Source organism: Pocillopora damicornis, chromosome 14, assembly GCF_964200805.1.
Source record: "Pocillopora damicornis chromosome 14, jaPocDami1.2, whole genome shotgun sequence".
Taxonomy (NCBI): domain Eukaryota; kingdom Metazoa; phylum Cnidaria; class Anthozoa; order Scleractinia; family Pocilloporidae; genus Pocillopora; species Pocillopora damicornis.
The window spans coordinates 9,547,868-9,567,146 of record NC_142683.1 but is presented as its reverse complement, the minus strand read 5'-3'; the positions used below and the strand labels follow the sequence as shown (position 1 = coordinate 9,567,146).

The following is a 19,279-nucleotide window of genomic DNA, read 5'->3' as shown; positions in this document are numbered from 1 at the left end:
AATAAAATTGATTTTTTTATTAAAATCTTGTTGTAACTGTAACAATAAATTAGAATGAAGTTATCCTAGACTTCAAACTTAGCTGCTGTTTGTACTGTTTGTATTTTTTTTCCTGGGCTCACAATGAGTTGGCCTTGAATGAGGTTGTCAACAAGAACCTTGACCATTTTGTATCTGGATTCCTTGACATCTGAATTTGAAAAAAAATAATATATTAAAATATGTATGTTTAAAGCTCAGAACAGGCTTTTAAGATGGCTATGAGGAAAAGGGCATTCATTGGATTCTCAAATTGAGAAATCTCTGTTATATTGAGTGACTTTTATATTGGAGTTAGTACATCTCTCTCATGGATTTTACTAAAAAAGGGCTGAATACATTATTTTGTTTTTACCAAGGAGGGCTTCTTTATGTACTAAGGTTTGTTATGAATCTTGAATGTTCCCAAACGTGACTAGAGGAATCTTGAAACCTTACTGATAGGTTTATTTCATTGTAAAGCATAAGCTTAAGAAACTGCGGCATGCAAGTGACCGATTCGATTTTCAGAATTTTTCTAGTTTCAGTTGCGCCGAGCGTTATGTAAGCTTAATTCAACCCGCTACATCTATTCTTTTATAAGATTTTGATCACGTAAGGGCCTATTTACACGGTACGACTTTGTCGCATGCGACAAGCTTACGACAGGCTTACGACACAAATTGTTTCGTGTAAATCAAACCTACAACTCGCTTACGACTCTTAAGTCATGTCGTAGGCCTGTCGTAAGCTTGTCGCATGCGACAAAGTCGTGCCGTGTAAATAGGCCTTAACGAATATCGCAATTTTTACTCACCGCAAACTTTCAAAATCATAGCTTTACAGATGGCCACTCGACCCTTGTTTGTACCAGTCCATATGTCAACTGTTGTCCCTTCTTTTAACTCCACGGCGCCAACGACTTTCTTTTCTTTTACAACACTCAGGCTATTCTTGTTTTCCCATTGAACCACAATAATAGCTATCTTTAGAAATGTTATATTAAGCAAAACAGTTGAGAAAAGCGATCAACCGATGAAAAGTACATTCAAAGATGAGCGCCAAATGGAGTCTTCTTTGTTTCCGATCACGGGCATGATCACGTGGATCTTTTAGGACTTGTCATTGGCTAGCAAAGTGAATCCGCTGGCTTGCCGATTGCAGTGTTAAGAGAAGCGCCAAACTTTATTCTGACTTCTCCGACCAGTTCTCTGTTTCTAGAAGATGGATAGCTTGGTGATATAAATAAAGATGTAAGCTCACTCTATGTAGAAATAATCGACAAGAATCGATCGTATTACAAATGCATGATTTGTGGCCGAAAGTTGTCGAGGAAACAAAGACTCGAAACTCACTTGAGTTGTGTTAATGGCAAAGGTGAGAAATAACACAAGCCAATCACAGTTTTGAATGCAACAAATCGTCTTTTACCCTCATATTTATAAAAGAAGGATACCACATTCGGAAGTATAAGAGACACATAGATGATCCCTGAGTGTACCAGTACCTAAATCTACACAGCTTGACCGTAGCAAGCGTTAAGCAACACGTTCCAACACCGCCATCTCGATTCCTCAGTCAGTCGTTTCCACTGAACTTAAAGCAGTATTGACAACAGAGTAGAGTGCGTCTTACAAAGGAGAAACATTTGTACAAGAGACAGGAGTAGCTATATGCAATTACAGAGGTGCGTTGGAACTCTGGTCCACAAATAGTTATGCACTGCCCGAAGTATAAAACAATTTTGTTGATAGCTGACAGACAGAGAAGAACAACAAGTAAACTTAAGAGCTGTTATTATTGAAGTGTGACTAGCACTTTTCATTTTTATATAAAGAAGGACTTGTAATTTGCACCAAAAATAAAAAGATGTAATATTTTTTTGGGAGATCCAGTGATTGGGACATTTAAGAAATTAAGTTATGAAAGGAAACTTGGTTGGTACTTCTCACTACTAACAAGTCTTGTTGACAAATATTTTCAGATCAGAGTTTCAAATTAAGTATATTGAAGACGTCATATAAAAGGTGTTTTTCCTCAAAGGGAACATTGACTACCTCTGTCTTGTCTGCATGCCAAATGTTTGCAAAGTGTGTGGATGATCCACAAGTATTGGAACTCTTACAAAAATGTTTTGTAAGAATAAAAACAGCAAAACAAATTACAGCAATTAGTCATGAAAATAGAGCAAAAAAACTGAAAAAAAAAGCAGCAACAACAATCATGAAAAAAGAAAGATTAATTAGGTGTTGAATTTGTTTGTCTAAGGCATGAAATTTCTACTGAAAGTATTGTCAACAAAAAGTCTCTGACAGCGTTTGAGGCAACTGAGCTTGACTGTTCCATGGTTTTCTAACAAAGGCAACCAGTAATGTAGGTTAGGGAAGTAATATAACAATGTAATTATTGTTAATTATTGTGGAAGTTGGCAATTTCCATTTAACATAACTGACAGCTGGTTCATGAGAAAATCCATATTAATGTAAAGATTTACTAAAACTTAGTTTGAGTAATAAATTTCATGATCTTTAAGTTATAAACATTTACATGTATGTATATCTCTTGGTAAGTTTTGTATAGCATACCTTTTATTGAGCCAAAGTTTTAAGCCTCTGAAATTACTCTTTTTCTTAAAACCTTCACATTCAAGGTATTGAGAATTTCTTAGAATTTATGTGGACCTCAGGGTATTAAAATTGCCTCAAATTCAATTCCCAGAAATTCCCAAGAGTTCCACACTTCTTAAATTATAGATAGTTTGTAAAGCTGAGAATTCCTAGGAATTCCTAGGGATTCCAAGTCCTCACAAAACTGGAGTCTTCCTTTCCCAGAAATTCCCAGTAATTCCAAGCTTTTTAAATCAGAGTTAATTTGCATAGTTGGGAATTTTTGAGAATTCCTAGGAATTCCTAGGAATTCCCAGAAATTCCCAGAAAACTGGAAATTCAGTTTGCAAGGGTCATTTGCATAATTGGGAATTTTTGAGAATTCCTAGGAATTCCTAGGAATTCCCAGAAAACTGGGAATTCAGTTCGCAAGGGAATGATCTTGGCAAGATTTTTTACTATCTTACATGGTAAGATCTAAGCAAGATCTTTCAGTGGTCTCAACTTGCCAAGATCTTGGCAAGATCCTTCCAAGATAAAGATCTTGACAAGATCATCCAAGATCTTTCATGATCATAAAAGATCTTGACAAGGTTCTCAACCTGGGTTACTGCCTTCGTGAGAGCTTCGTCAATTAAGTTTGAGATTTATCGGGATAGGAAAGTTATGCATTTAAACTTTTAAGTTAGAACATGTTTTTCCTGCTCCTTTATGCACAATGCATATGCCAAACAACTTACAGTCTGTCATGTACCATGAAAAAAACCTCCAAAGTCCAATCAGAACATATGCAATCATTGCACTACATGAACATTAAAGTAATTTTTTATGTGCTTGAATTGTATCAGCCACCAATCAAATTCCATTTTGCCACATTGGACTTCACTCTATCATGTGTCATTTCCTTTTAAACAACCTGCATTTTATCATGTATTTTAACTGCATTGTCCAACCCCACCAAAAAAACTTTACATGGAACTAAATGCTACTGCTATTGAGTTTTTCCAAGCAATTCTCCCACATTTGACTTTTTCCATGAATTAAAGTCACTTTAAGCTACCTTGGACTCAACCCAATTGCATGTTAATTCCTTGTAAAACAACCTCCATTCACACAAAGGGGGCAAAGTCCAGATAGGCAACAACCAATCAAGGAGCCCTCTTTGAAATGTTATCCTTTTCTCTTTTTAATGTATCTTCACTTATTCAAGATCACAATATATCTTTGGTTATGGTCTATTAGAGGTACAGCAGCATTTCAGTTTGCTTTTCGTAGTAAATTATACGGAATTAGATTTTTGAGGTAACTAACTGTAATTTGAGGTATTCTGATCTTGTTGTGCAATGCGCTCTCCCTCAAATGGGAAGAAGAGAGTGTTGTGTGACAAGACCAACAACAGCTGCGAAGTAGACAACAATAAGCGTGGCACCGATGCATTTCATTTTAACTAAGACATATTTAGACAATAGAGACAGTAGATCACATATATCTGTGTGAGTTCAGATTAATTACAGATAGGTTTTTTTCTGTCTTTGTGCCATATTTTTGTTTTGTGAAAGTTAAGTTCTTTTTGGTGACAAAAATGAAAACATTAAGTACACAAACTGTCCTATCTCAACCCATTCAGCAAAAAAATAATTCTTACATGCTATGCATACCTATGTTAAAGAATTCTAAGCAAAACTGTATTTTTAAATTTAAGGTAACATTTTGGTTGATTACTTTGTTTTGAAGCCCCTATCTCCTCCATTTGGTTGCCTTGATGCTTATCAAAAACTGGAACAACTTGGAGAGGGCTCATATGCAACCGTGTTCAAGGGGATCTGTAGGTAAATATAAAATTATTCCCAAATGATTTTGTCTATCTAAAGGTTATTTTTAAAATCAGTGCAGTTCTTGCGGTGGGAAAAAATTCTACATTATTTTACTATTGGTTTGTACTGATCACATTATCTACAGAACTTTTTTTATTACTGAGTTTGCAGTATTTCATTCTTTTAAGTTGTTTTATGACAGATTATTTATGAATAGGCAATTAAGTATAAATTTGTTTTTTAAGAAAAGCATAGATCAGATGAAAAGGCTTTCAAAAATATTTTGTGTGGCAATTATGGTGAACTCAGGAGTGTTGGTGTTTTGTGACACTCAGAAAGCAATTCATTATTGAGTGCCTGATCATAGTTCAAATTCTTTCTTTTTGCCAAATGTATCCAGGGCAACAATATCACAAATGGAAAGTTAGTGGTGGGTGGTTTAAAAAGATTGCAGCATTTAATGTTGAAATAAGCTAAACTGGAAGCAAAACAATTTAATAAAAAAAATTTTCATAATAAGGTTGAGGTTTGAGGGCTCTTTAAATTATAGTTTTTTAGTTTTTATCCAATCATGGCCTTCAAAAGTGGCACAATGATACAGTGATATATTTTGATATTTATTTATCATTCCTTGTGTCAGCAAAAGTTCAGAAGGGTAGCAATCAACTCTTACAAATCATACTTCAAACAGGCTTTGATTTATTGTACATGCTATGATATGATTGTGCAGTGAATACTTTCTGTGATTATTAAAAATTTTTATTGCTGACTAGGACATTGACAACCAACTCTGATCAACAGAAATCTTTAATCCTAGTGCAAATAATAAAATTGTGGCCCTCAAAGAGATCAGATTGCAAGAAGAGGAGGGAGCACCTTTTACAGCAATCAGGGAAGGTAACAGCTTTATTATGTATAGTTTTTAAGGAAGGGTGGTATCCTATCCACTGTGTGTTGTGTTGCCTGTGTAGTACTATACTAGCTTTGTTGCTAAGTTGTCATAAATATGACAGCTGGACAACATTTTTAAGCAATGACTTTGGCCACAACTTCTAGCTAACAAATAACCTATTAATTCTCTCTTCTCTCACTCTCAAATCACTTTCAAGTTTTTCTGCAAGAATTGATTTCTAAATGAATTTGTGGTACCAAATGTGTTTTATAATTATATAGATTGACAAGCAGCCTAAAAACTTTTGTAATTTAATAATCCTTCTCAAAAAGAAACTCAGAAAGTTAACTGAGAGAGGTATTTGTAGTTAACAACTATATTAATCATGAAAGTTAATATCTGATAAAATGCTCCTAAAAAATTTATAGGTTGTGAAATGTTGAGCAATACTTTTCCTAGTTCTTTAATAGTTCCATGAATTTCGACATTTCAACCTTGTATTTTGGGAAGTAATTCGCTGACTAAAAGTTGCAATCAATCCCCATATGTTATGCAAGAGAAAGCATCTCATTTGACTTCTGTTTTTTGGTGGAAATGGGACAAGATTTACACTCTCACAACTTCAAAACATACATTTGAATTTTCTTACAATTTAAATTTCCTTAACATTCTTTGTAAATTAATCATTGTTGGAAGAGAAAAATATGTTTGGTAATATTAGAGAAGAAGAGGAAGTCATTGTGATAGTCATTTAACTTGAGTTTGCCTGCAAAACCAGTCTTGTGTGTGCAGACTTCTTTTTTTTCTTATGTGCTTTCTAATTGACGGGTGTCAGATTGTGACAGATACTTAGAAACAAATATGTTTCGAAGTTTGCCTGGAAGCCATTTAAATCACCCTTCTTATTACACAAATAAACTGTTTTGGTAAAGCCTCTCTTTTTAATTTGCATTACCTCTGTTTTCTCTACCATCATCTTGCTCAAAAATATTCTTTTTATGGAGGATCTTGCTCTAATCAGAGCCCTAAATCATTAGGGTTCTTTTGGAAAGAATTTTGCTAAGTTTTAGAAAAAAAGATAAAAATGTTATTTACCAGCTTAGGTCAGTCTGTATTAGGAAAAACTGTGCCCTTTGGCTTGAGCACCACCCCTGGCCTATGGCCAAGGGTGGCCATACTTCAAGACTTCAGGGACAGTTTTTTCCAACTCTGACCTCCTGGCTGGTGAATAACATAAATAAGATAAAGAGACATGAATATATAGACTTGTTGAAGCCATTGTGCATAATTATAAGAGATAAGTGTTTCCAAAGTATTGGTATGTTTGGCCAATCTTGAATGACAAGAAATTATTAGTTTGTAACTAGGTGTGTACTTTCTTGGCAATAGCATCTTGGCAATGACAGTAGACATTAAAAACTTTGGAATTTTAATGATGTGGCCACTGGCTTTGTGAAAAGGATTATGATAACAAACCTTTTTTTTTTTCAAAGAAAATAACTGTTGCCAGTGAAAGTGGATTTTTCCCTTTTTGTTACTGGTGAAATATGATCATGATCTTGAGAACTAAATGATATTTACCATAGCGATGGTCATTGTTTGTATTTGTTTGATTGATTGTTATTTTTTAGCTTCTTTGTTAAAGCAGCTGAAGCATGCCAACATTGTAACACTTCATGACATTATACACACCAAAGACACCCTTATGTTTGTCTTTGAGTTTTTGGTAAGTTTTAATGTTTGTTAGAAACAAGCATCTCATCAGTGTTTCTTACAGTGTATTAATTTTTTTTTGTTTTTGAAATCCACCACATCCCCTATCACAGGTATCCCCTTCAAAAGAGTTTCATGGCCCTCTTTTTCATGGATGGTAGGCAAGATGTTTACGGCTGATGTTGTTTAATCACTTTTGTCTACCCTCACACTTTTAAACTGTGCTTTCTTGTTTTCATTTGTGGACATATTGAGTTTTGGAAAAAAAAAAAAAGTATTAATTTTGTAACTATTTAAAATGAGAGTTGTCACAGATGTAATTGCAGTGAAATTTTGCATGCTTTAATTGGTTGGCACTAACAGGTAATCACTTGCTCAATGCACTGAATGCATTTTAAAAAATTTGTACCATTTTGGACTTTGACACATTCATTCTGAAAGCACTGAACTTCTTGTTGTTCAATTTTTTAAACAACTCATATTGTCTTGTGATTTCAAAAAAACTCAGGCTTACTCAATTTTGCAATCACAGGACAGGTGTGAGTATTGAACAGAAATTATGCAAGGAAAGGACCAGTCACAAAATATAAAGTACTTGGTTTATTATAAAAAATGTGCACTTAACTACTTAACATTATGTATTAACATGGAATGTTGCTGTTGTTGTTTCCGTTACATTTGACTTTGTCTTGTGGCCACCCCCACCTTCCTTAGCAAAATAAAAACATGCTTACACAGTAAGAACTATTTTCTAATAAAGTGATTTATAGTGACAAATTTTCAATTTTTTTAACTGTTTCGAAAATGTTCTTTGCTTTAGGACACAGATCTTAATACTTACCTTGAAAAGTATCCAAGAGGCATCCCTCCACAGAATGTCAAGGTTTGTGAAAAACATAATTATTTGAATATTGTATTGTGATTAACACCTTTGTTGTCCTATTCCATTTATGATTATTGTTTCACTCATTAACAGTGTTATGGTTGACATAGGACATGTTCTAGAGAAAAATGATTTCTGACATTCAGGAAGGAAAAGAAACTAAGTAACATAGTTATAATGAGTTAAAAAATAAAGTGAAGCAGTTGTTCGCATCAAACGTATTCAGTGGATACACTAAAAAAATGGTCCTAATAGTAATCAGGAATAAATGACAAAGTAACACTAATGACTTGCATGCTCAATAAATTCCTCAATCTAGGAAACAATATGTAAACTGCCTGTACCCTGTTTAGACATCTCAGTTATCAATGTCTAGATTCATATTGGTAGAGACTAATATTCATGTAAGAATTTTTCCAGTGACTGTCACAAACTAGACAACTCTTGACAATCATTTTGTTCTTTAGTACAAATCATCTTTTATCCATAATGTGATGTCTAAGGTGTAAGAACCATCTCTAAATTTTAAGTGATGATGATGAGATGGTGTTGAGGAAAACAATATCCAGTTTTTCTTGGTTTCTCACTTGTGGGCTTCCATTTTGTTTTGCTGTACTGGAAAATTGCTTAACAGTCCTTGTGTACATAAATCATTTTGTTTTACGTGATATGTAACTCACCAAGTTTATTGAGATTACTTTTCCACCCAGAACTGTATGATAGTCCATCTTAGATAGTTTTCTTTTTTATTTTAATGAGTTGGAAATTCACTGATTTCCCATGATGTTCGTTTAGGCTTAAACAATTTTTGCTTTGTTTTACTGCAAAAGATTTTTTTTTCACAGATAGTCACAAATTTCATTTTACAGGTGTTGTAACCTGTGAATATTTGAAGCCCCAAGTCTGTTTATGAGCTAACAGTGCATATCATGGCTAATATTTGTTTTCTTCACTTCTGTTGTATAGCATGGTTTCTAAAGATTAAGTTATTAGTTTTGAAAGAAGACAAAATAGGCCAATCATCTTTCTGTTCTTGCTTGCAGCTGTTTCTGTTCCAACTATTACGAGGATTAGCTTATATTCACAAAAGAAAAATTCTTCACAGGTGATGGAAAGTTACAAGGAGCAGTAATGATCATAAATTTTACAAGATCATTGCATGTGTACCTGATCATGATTAGGATGTAACATACGGTCCTGAGGGAAACAGTAAATTTTGTTTTCCCAAGAGTCCTAATGTTTCCCTTGTCTTAGGATACATCAGGACTTGAAGGAAAACAAAACTATCTAGTCTCCTAAGAGACCATACTTTAAGTGTTTTGTTATATGTTTAGACCTTCCCTTAAAAAATCATAAGGCAAAAACAAACAAACAAAGACGGCACAACTTCTTTATTCACAATCATGAATAAAGAATTGTGAGCATGTGCTGAAGATCATGCCATTTTTAATTTAGTCATGCACTGATCACATGCTGTTGTATTTGGCACGTGGGTAACAACTGCACAATTGTATCCCAGTCTGGATACATTTGAATTTGATCAAGTACATGTGACCAAGAATCAACCGATCACAGTGCTCATTTTGATGAGTGAAAGTCTAGGTATATAACAACATAAATTGTTTATCTCTTAAGGAATCCTGATAAGGGTGCGGTGCATAATCCATGTTAATTAAGGGGTAATTTGTGAAATGTGCTCCGCCGTGATACTGAACCCTCATTAGCAAGCATAGGAGGTGCAGATGAGGAGTTGGGTTGTATTTACAGTTACATCCAAAGTGGTAGAGAGTAGAGAAAATAAAGAAAACTGCTGCCAGTCAGGGTGGTTGCAGGAGGAACCCAATTTTTTTTCTCTTGATTACTGAAAAGTCTCAATATTTGAGGTGAAAACAAAAAGGAAAATAGAATGCCCTTACATTTTGACTACCATGGTTTGGCATCAAGATGATAGCTTTTCATTTCCCAAAGTTTGATTGGAAAATGATTGGGAAAGTTAGAAGAATGCTGAATGTAGTGATACTGGAGAGAATCTGATGTGGCTTCTTAACTTATCCAGATGAAAGGTTATTTCTTATGTCCTCGTAATTTGAATGGAATCATTTGACATAGGATTTTGTTATTTCTTTAATGAAGGGTACATTCTGTTGATGTTTTATAGGGACTTGAAACCTCAGAACCTGTTGATAAATGAGAGTGGAGAGTTAAAGCTGGCTGACTTTGGTGAGTTAGATAATATTGTTTGTATGTACATGTATATTTGAATCATCTCTCTTGTCAATCCTGGTTTTCAAAGCAAACTGAAGGAAATAAAGTATTATTGATGAAGTTTGTGGGAAGAAATGATAGGGAAGGGTTTTTTCAGTGAGGAACAACTGAGTCGTGTATATTTTATGATATAACCTGGGAAATATGATTCCATTTTCTTGATGTCTAATTTTTAAACAGTTTAAGTGAAAAAGAACTGAGTTTGTAAACATTAGATAAAGCCTGGCTGTGTTCATGTGAACCAGGGTTAAAGCTCCCCCAGTTTGTTTTTTTAATATATATTTTAACTAAGTTATGCAGATTATTGCATAATGAGCCAATTTGCCATTTGTTTTTATATTAGAGCTTGTTTTTAAGGAAAGGAGGGGACTTATTTTTAACAATTCTGTTTGCATAGGTTTAGCACGAGCCAAGTCTGTTCCCAGCCACACATATTCACATGAAGTGGTCACACTATGGTAATTAAACAAATCATCAAAATCAAACTTCATAAGACACCAGTAATACTACTTTGCATTTCAAATTATTGTGTTTGAGCATAAGGATGGTTTTCATCATTTTTGCATCATTTTTGGTTAGAAATAATGCTGTTGTCATTTAGTATACATTAAAACAGTAGACAGTGATGTAGGGAGGTACTCATTGGCTACTCAAACTGCAAGTATCCTATGCCATTCACCTCTGAGCAACTTGCACACTATTTGCACCTGAAAATGTTGTAATCATTCCAGGAATAAACAAGTTAAAATCATTTTTTGCTTAATCTTATCCCAATGTTTTAGTACATACTAAAACAACTATTCAGTGTAGCATTGGTGTAGCAGAGGATATTTTCCTGCCTGGTTCAGTAAATATCCACCACTAGCCACCACCTCTTGAGTAAATAGTTGTTTGAAGATCCTTTACCATGCCCACTTCGTTTGAGTTCTAGACAAAAAGAGATGGCATGAATGAAAAAAAACTCTAAACAAAAACAGTCAGAAAGTAACCTAAGACATTGGATTACAACTTTGTTATGTTCTACCCCCCCCCCCCCCCAAAAAAAAAAAAAAAAAAAAGAAAAGAGGCTTCCCTTTTTGATTGTTTGATTTTTTAAATAATTTCAGGACTAAATATTTCACTTGTTCAAACTTAATCCAAGCTACTGTAAGAACCCTTATACAAGGGATCTAAAGTTTGATGAAATTAACACTCTACTATACATGTTTCACATGTTTTTGTACCATTTTTGATATTTGGACGTCTATTTTACTACATTCTCTGTTTACCTATGCTAGGTTTATCAATATAAACATTCTTTACTCCACAAAATGTAATGAAAGAGTTGTACTTTTTACAAATGTGAATGAATAGGTACTATTATAATTGTTATTGTTATTATTACTATTATCAATGCCGTCTTTATCATGATTACCAAGGCTACAAACAGTTTTACTGTTAGAGCTACTACAAAAATTAATTGACATTTGGCAAGATTTGTTAGAAAGGTGGAAAAATCAACCAGAGGCAAATTACAAGCTACCAAACATTACTTACATTTGATTAACTAATTTGCAGGTATCGACCTCCTGATGTTTTACTTGGATCAAAAGATTATACTACCTCGTTAGATATCTGGTGAGACTAATGACTATTAATATAATATGAGAAATAGACGTCAGAATCTCATAGCAGGGTTTATTAACTCGTGAATTGCGCGCATGCGCAAGAGCGAGTTATAGATACGATGTGGGGAATGGAATTCGCTCGCTCGCTCGCTCGCTCGATTGGTCGATTCCTGTAAACTTTTTTTAGATTTTAGGCTTTTGAGTGCATTTTATAGTTTTTGGCGAGCAATAAACAGACGAAATGGCGACCTTTTTTGCTAAGAATAGTGGTGGGGTGAAAAAGAAGCCAATGATAATCTTTAAAGAGTTTTTTTTTTTCGTTTTAGTTTCAACAAGCGGCGCCAGCGACTGGCAGGCATGCAAGGATTCACACTGAAATAACAGAACAACCTTCGTTTTTCATAAAATTGTAATTTACAATCCTTGAACTTGAAAACAATCCGAAGATTCATTGAAAATATCACTTACTGCGAAGCGCTCGGAGTTTACAGATGTTCAAAAGCTTTTTCTGTTATAGCGTGAGATTGAGGACAAAATTGATCATTACGTTTCGTCGCGTGTGTTTTTCCTGTGTGAAGCAACAAAAGATGCCGGCGACTGACGAAATAACAAGTTAACACGAAAATCAGATAACACCTAAACAAACAATTTTAGCTACCGATTTCAGTGAATTTTTAAAGAAAAATTTTCTTTTAAGTTTTTAGGACAATTTGAAGATTCAACATACATACAACGTACTAAAATGCGAAAGTTACACACCACAAAATTGATAAATAGGCCTGAAATGAAATTCTATCTTGTTATTGATTATACGTTGCCTAGCACGTGACTTAAATCTACCCAGGCGGAGATCCAAAATGACGGTGGCAGGCTTGGCTTAATTATATCACTCAAAACTCGTTCCCGTTTGTCTCATTTGATAAAGAGGGAATCGTTAATGTTTTTATTAAGACAGTATTGCCTTGATTTTCTAATATTTACAACGAAAGACAGTAAATTTCACTTTTCACCCACATTTACTTCCAACCTTTTCTTTTGAACCAGAAACAAAAATGATAGACGTTTAAAACACATGACATCATCCACCTTGTCAAATGTAATAGCATAATCATTTCAATTGTAATGCCTTCTTATCCCAACGTTACTTTGTTTCTTTGCTACATTAGCGAACACTGAACTACTGCTCGTACTCCAGATATGACAATCAACCACAAAATTCCCTAAACCAGATAACATTAAACATAATCTAAAAAATCATGTGTCAATTCACGAGTTTGCTCACAGAGCACTTTGATTCCTGCAGAAGTTTGTTTTTCTGATATTTGCATTTTGTTTTTCCAAGGGGTGCTGGTTGTATTTTTATAGAGATGATGACAGGAATTGCGCTGTTTCCTGGAATGAGAGATTCTATTGATCAACTCAATAAAATCTGGCAGGTATTGTTAAGAATTTCTGTAAACTCCTTTTAAAATTGTGAGATAAAAAACACTGAATTTGATAAGTTGAAATTGTCACTATGATTATCTTGATTATTTCGTTAAAATTTTCGAATTTAAAATATTTAATAACTTTAAACTTGTTGTGTTGCCCGTGTACGGATAAGCTGATCACGTTTAGTTGCTGGACAAATTTTGATGTGAAACAGTCATACAATATTTTTCAGCAATTAACTTCAATGAAATTAATTACAGATTATTGGTGGCCATGATGCAGGTCAGAGTTCAAGAAAATTTTATCCCCCACCTTAAACCGTTTGTCGCCTCAGAGATGTATATTTCCTCAGAAAATGGTCTAATAAGAACTCAGTAGTTAAAAAGTTTGTGATCAGCATGCAGATCTGATTGTGTTTCTTTTATGTATCGTATCCCTTTAGATATCTGGAACAGCCACTGAGGAAACTTGGCCTGGAGTTACCCGATTACCTGAATATGATGCAGGTTTGTCTCAGGATTATACCTATAGTTTTTTTTCTAATATCTAACTTATAAAAATACAAAAATATACGACTCAAATAGGAAAATACATCTAATGCCAAGTCATATTTAAGTTATGTATGTTGAAACAATAAAGTAAATTCGATATCCCATAACCTTATAATTAGAACGAGGAAGCTGTTTAACGTCCATGGACTCGTCCATGCAATGTGTTTGTCGATTGAATCATAGGTTTTGAGTTGGTGTGCAAAAGCTTCTAGATCTGACAATACTCTCTTTTAAGTCGGTTAAATTGCTGCTTTTTGGTAATAGGCCTTTCAGAAAGAGGATTAGAAATAGCAATCTTGGCTGAAAAGCCTTTTCCGGTAGCATTGTCACTTCCATACGCTTATTTAATATGGATTATTTTTTAACACTAATTTCTTATTATTGCATTGCCCATCCTTATTTCGTATAATTTTTCCTGCGTGAGTAGCACGCGCACAGCAACACAATGGCGGCTTTTATTAATAATGGTAATAGGACTGAGTGGAGTCCAATTCGGTCTGTAATCATACGAGTGATTAACAAAATCGAACGACTGCAAAGCAGGAGTGCGATTTGCTAATCACGAGTTAATAATAACCATTACAATTTTCGAAAAAAAAATATATCCACAACAAATATCTCTAGTAGAGACAATGTCAAAATTAAATATTCCTCCACTTTAGAGATTCCTCAGTTCTTTTGGGGAGGATAAGTGGTTGTTGCTATGGTTATTGTGATCAGTTCTGTTATTTTTGGATTTAGCTGAGTGGATCAAGTACGATTGGCTGCTTCAACTGTCCAAGTACAGTTGTCCGATTACACTGTCCGATTAAAACTGTACAAATACGAGGACAAATATGTGCAGTAGAGACAATGTCTAAGTAAAAAATTCCTCAACTTTGGAAGTTCCACAACTTTTTTAGGATAAGTGGTTGTTGCTATGGTTATTGTGATCAATTCTGTGATTCAGGCCTGTCTGTGATTGGTGGATTTGACTGAAAGGACTTAGTATGATTGGCTGCTTCAACTGTCCGATTACAGGTGTCCGATTACGGCCAACTGTCCGATTACACTGTCCGATTACTATTCTACAGAAAAATAAAACAGCTACTGTACCAATCACATTTGAAGAAATTGTAATGGTCATGGTTAATGTTATAACAGAACAATTTTTTCGGTTGTTACAGTTTCGAACATTTATCGCGCAACTCAGCAAAGATCTCTAAAATTAACAACATGGTGTCTCCATCTTTTTTTTTTTCTTTATTCTTATGTCCTATGTGTGGATCACTTACGACAACTTTGAAAGATTTACACAGTACATCCTTTAATAGGAATATCTTTAAGCCAAGTAAATAGTTTCTAAAGAAACGTTTATGTTGCGTCAGCACTCCTACTCAGCACTCGGGTGTGGAGTTATGTTACCCACAATCCTCCTTTTTGCCTTAAGAAAGTTTTAGCGCTCGAAATATTAGCTTTTCTAAACTCGCTACTGAGATTTATTTACGTTGCCCCAGTAATAGATATATCTCCCTATCGTGCAGCTCTTATGCGTTTCAATATTTCTGTAAATTCGTCGGTCAATTCTATTTTTGTAAACACAAACTTCTTTCCGTTTTCATATCTAGGGTGTTCACTTAAGATTGTACTTCTTTAAAGTATATTGATTTGTGCTGTTTAAATGTATGGCTTGAAATAATCTTTTTTTTTCCCTCCCACTTAGATTTGTTTGTTGATTTTCAACCTCAGCGACTTGGACTTGTAGCCCCAAAGTGAGTTGTAGAATCATAATTATATTACTAACATTCAGGGAAGAATGCAGAGAAGCTGCCAGTCAGTCAGATTCACAGACTGTGTCGTATTCCTCAGATCTTGAGCTATGTGGAGGAGAGCTTCGTCATCTCGAAACGCTAAGGGCAACGAAAAAAAGTTCGAGGTAGCGGTTGAATCGAGTTAGCTGACGGTAAATGAATGAAATAATTTTCCACAAGGGGAGTGGCTTGAAGCTTTACGGTAACTTAATGTAAATTCAAGTTAAACGAGTTCCAGTCAGCCAGGATTAATATAATTAAGTTTATTTATTAATTGATTGGTTGATTTTATTCCTTTGATTCTTTTTTTCTCGCCGAAGGTTGTTGCTGTTAAGTGGCGCTGAATCTCTGGCCACAGAAATGGTTCAGGTAATACTAGCATTAAACAGAACAATGGCTGCACTCACGGTTAAAGACAGTGATACATTTGTAGCTGCCCTTTTTAAATTCATTAGCAGCATGACGCTATCACGGTCAAACACAGTGATACTTGTGTAGCTGTCCTTCCACTTCCATAACAACACGACATTATAACAACGAATTTGTTCTGTTCTCTTCGGAAATGAGAGGGAGATGGTTATAGAACCAACAGGCAGGCTGAATTGATTTCAGAAAGTTCTGACTTCTTATTTCATTTTAGTAATTCGTTTCGAAAGCTCCTCGTTAAGTTAGCCGTTTATCCTCGTTAAACGACTTCTTTGTAATGAGATTTGTGTATGTCTTTGTCGGTGGAATGAAGGATAGAGGGTGATGACATGGTGTATATCAACTATGTGCCTTATTTTCTTACAAGTATTGCCATCAAAGTTTCAACTGAAATTTATGCAATGAGGTTGCAAAAGATGTGAGCGAACAAAGTGGTTTTCATTTTGCTTAAAGGAAAAGAGTAGTTGCTCTGTTACAGGAATCAAGTCTCAAAGTGCGTCTCCAATTTTCCACCAGGAGGCTTTATCGGTAGAATACTCGATATGCGCCGATCAGTTCGAAGCTTCATCTTCCCCCTGGGCAACTCACGGGCATTTGACTGTCTTCTGTGCGCCAGGGGGTGGGGAATTTGAACCTTGCCTGGGTGAGGTGGGGAATTTGAATCAGCGGAATGTACGTGTTTTAATTTTAGATGTTAAGTAGTTTTCAGGCGAATAGACCGCTTTCGTGAACAAAGAACGCAGAAAAAAATTTCACATCGTAGAATGATTCTTGCAAGCAAAAGGCCAAGCCGCGGCACTGATGAAAAAAATACGTTACTTGGCTAAATTCCACACAAGAATCGTTCAAAACAAAATTGTGCTTAAGTGGGTCATTTGAACACAATTCCAGATGGGTGGGAGGGGGGGGGGGTTGGACACGTCAATTTTCAAGAGTTCGAGTGCCTGGAGTGGTTACCCGGGGGGAATATTGAAGCTTTGAATTAATTGAGGTATCAAAACTTTTTTCGCAACGTGATTCAACACCACTCGTCAAATAATAACAGTGTGGTCAAGACTGCATATATTAACCATTTAGGGTAATATTTGGATGAGACAGTGATCAGAAGCCATGTTTTGATATTAGTGTGACCCAAGAAACAGGATATCTGCCAGTGACGCCATGAAACATGTATACTTCAGTGATTTACCAAAGGAAATCCACTCTCTACCCGACGGTAATGGTTGTATGTTTGTAATGAATTGCTTTCTACATTCAAGACAATAGATATGTCTCAACGTGTGTGTTTGTTATTGCAACGAAAAGTTGAAGGTCAAGAGCGATTGTTTGTTATCTCTGCCATAACACAATATCTCGCTTTGCTTTCTTCAATCATGTCTAAGGTGTCGTGTAATTGAGAGGTGATTGCTCTCTAATGTTCGTGATTAAAATCGTCTTCGGCCTAGCCTGCGTGGCAGTCCTTTTCTGATCCTTTCAAGAAAGAGCAGTGTGAGTGGAGTAGAAGCCGCGCAACGGCGTAAGCCTTCGAAAGACTACCGCACAGCTCGCTCATCTCCCGTCTGACTCGTAGGAAAAGACTGCTACGCAGGGCGTCCTAGTTTTCTCCTTTTCTTAATATGGAAAATTCCAACAAATGTTTAAATGCCCTGTGTCACTTCCTACGTACGGATAAACAATCCATGGAATATTGAATAGTCTGGTCTCTAAGGGGATGAAACTTCATCTGTTTTTGGCCCTAGGTAAGTTAGTTCTGTTAACAAGTTCAAAGCGAAACTTGCTGCTCAGCTAAGACTGAGTTTAAGGTTCTGTGACGTTTCTAATAAAAAAAAAAAAGAAGAGGAGATGAAGTACCCCTTTGTGAAAATGAAGTTTGGGAAAAGTCTTTGTTTTTCGCTCCCCACAGAGTCGTCGATATTCACAATAACAAGTGTTGAGCTGCACAAGGATAACGACTAAAAGGTAAGTGATAATAAGGTATCAAGTACTTGTGTGCTCGTTTTATCTGTTTGATTCCGGAAGACCCGGTTGTTCGGTTTTGCTTTTAACTCATAATTGCGCTCTGCAGTTAACACCCTTGGTTGTATTGATCAAGGAAAGTTCATTTCTTGGTTGGAAAAGTTATTTGGCAGGTATCAATTTCGTCGGTTTGAAATAAAAAACTTACAACTCTCGCCATTGCAAGGCCGTTGCAAGCCTTCAGCGCTTGGCTCTGCATAGTTTTCAGCTGCATCACCAGCTAGCTGATCTCCATTTCTGATTCCGGCTGAATGCTCGTATCCTTTATTTCGTCCCATATTACTGTGCATACTGTTCCTGAGGAAAGGTATGATGTGGAGATTTGTCAATAAGCTTTTCAAGGGGTACCCTGAAGTCTACTGTTGACGAGTACTGACTCATGTAAGGGACAGCATGAACCCGAGTCGGACGGTTTCGTGTGGTGATTTGATGTTCTGTGGGAGGGAACAGTTGAGTCGATTTCTTAATCGACTACTTAATGGTTCAGGTTGGTTTGCAACTAGAATTGAAAGGACTTGATTGCGTGTGGTTTATTGCAGTGGCCACATCATCTCGTTAAGTCCTGGAAACAGAACAGGACAGTGACATGGTTGATCATTATCTGCTCAGCTCAAGAGACCAAACGAGGATAATTTATCTTCCAGATATTTATTAAATTATGTTCCAGTTGTGTGAGCATCAGTGTTGGTGTACTATATTTATCTATTTGAATTAAAAGAGTATAATGTAAATAGTTCTAACATTTCTAAGAATTTTTAAAAATAATGTATGGTCTCTGCTTTGTTAATTATATTAAATGAATTAAGGTGTTTCATCGAGTTTGAAAAATAAAAGAACCAGAATGTTTGAAGAAAGGATGTTTACTATCGCTTTTCAAATACTTCAGATATTTTTGTTTATATTTGTGCGTTTCTTTCTGCACGCAGCACGCAAGCGGCACAGGCTGTTTGTGACAATCAAAAAGCGTCAGAGAGAGGCCAACCGTTGGTTTTCTTCGGCTATTTTGCTGTTGAGTTAACAGGAGCCAGTCCGGGAAAGGTTAAGTTCTTTTATGGTGTGAAATTTCCACTTGCTTGACCGGGATATAAATATCATTAACAGTGTAACTCAGGAAATTTTCGGGCCATTTTGAGTGGATATTTGTTAATGACACTATTTGTGAAATTCAAGCAGGCGTTATTTTAGTGAGAAGTTGGATTTTGGGTTGTGTAAGTTGAGTGGCCATAAGTAGTATTTATATGTCAATTAAAAACAAAACAAAACTGTT

The 19,279-nt window shown here is 35.4% G+C and overlaps 1 protein-coding gene across 6 annotated transcripts in view; it reads left to right on the top strand.

The window, feature by feature from the left end:
* Nucleotides 1-19,279, top strand: part of LOC113673051 (cyclin-dependent kinase 14) — a 26,502-nt gene extending 7,223 nt beyond the window's left edge. For 4 of the 6 annotated variants that reach the window (XM_089193068.1, XM_089193072.1, XM_089193070.1 and 1 more), the window contains 15 exons: nucleotides 4,359-4,453; nucleotides 5,256-5,335; nucleotides 6,962-7,056; nucleotides 7,864-7,926; nucleotides 8,970-9,031; nucleotides 10,085-10,146; nucleotides 10,589-10,649; nucleotides 11,749-11,808; nucleotides 13,141-13,234; nucleotides 13,672-13,735; nucleotides 15,483-15,531; nucleotides 15,891-15,939; nucleotides 17,122-17,212; nucleotides 17,900-17,955; nucleotides 18,552-19,279. In XM_089193068.1, the coding sequence (XP_089049194.1) occupies nucleotides 4,359-4,453; nucleotides 5,256-5,335; nucleotides 6,962-7,056; nucleotides 7,864-7,926; nucleotides 8,970-9,031; nucleotides 10,085-10,146; nucleotides 10,589-10,649; nucleotides 11,749-11,808; nucleotides 13,141-13,234; nucleotides 13,672-13,735; nucleotides 15,483-15,531; nucleotides 15,891-15,939; nucleotides 17,122-17,212; nucleotides 17,900-17,952 (978 nt within the window). In that variant the 3' untranslated portion in view covers nucleotides 17,953-17,955; nucleotides 18,552-19,279. Of the gene's footprint in view, nucleotides 1-4,358; nucleotides 4,454-5,255; nucleotides 5,336-6,961; nucleotides 7,057-7,156; nucleotides 7,201-7,863; nucleotides 7,927-8,969; nucleotides 9,032-10,084; nucleotides 10,147-10,588; nucleotides 10,650-11,748; nucleotides 11,809-13,140; nucleotides 13,235-13,671; nucleotides 13,736-15,482; nucleotides 15,532-15,890; nucleotides 15,940-17,073; nucleotides 17,213-17,899; nucleotides 17,956-18,551 lie in introns of all 6 variants that reach the window. The other 2 variants (XR_016182720.1, XM_089193069.1) reach the window with 2 other exon arrangements.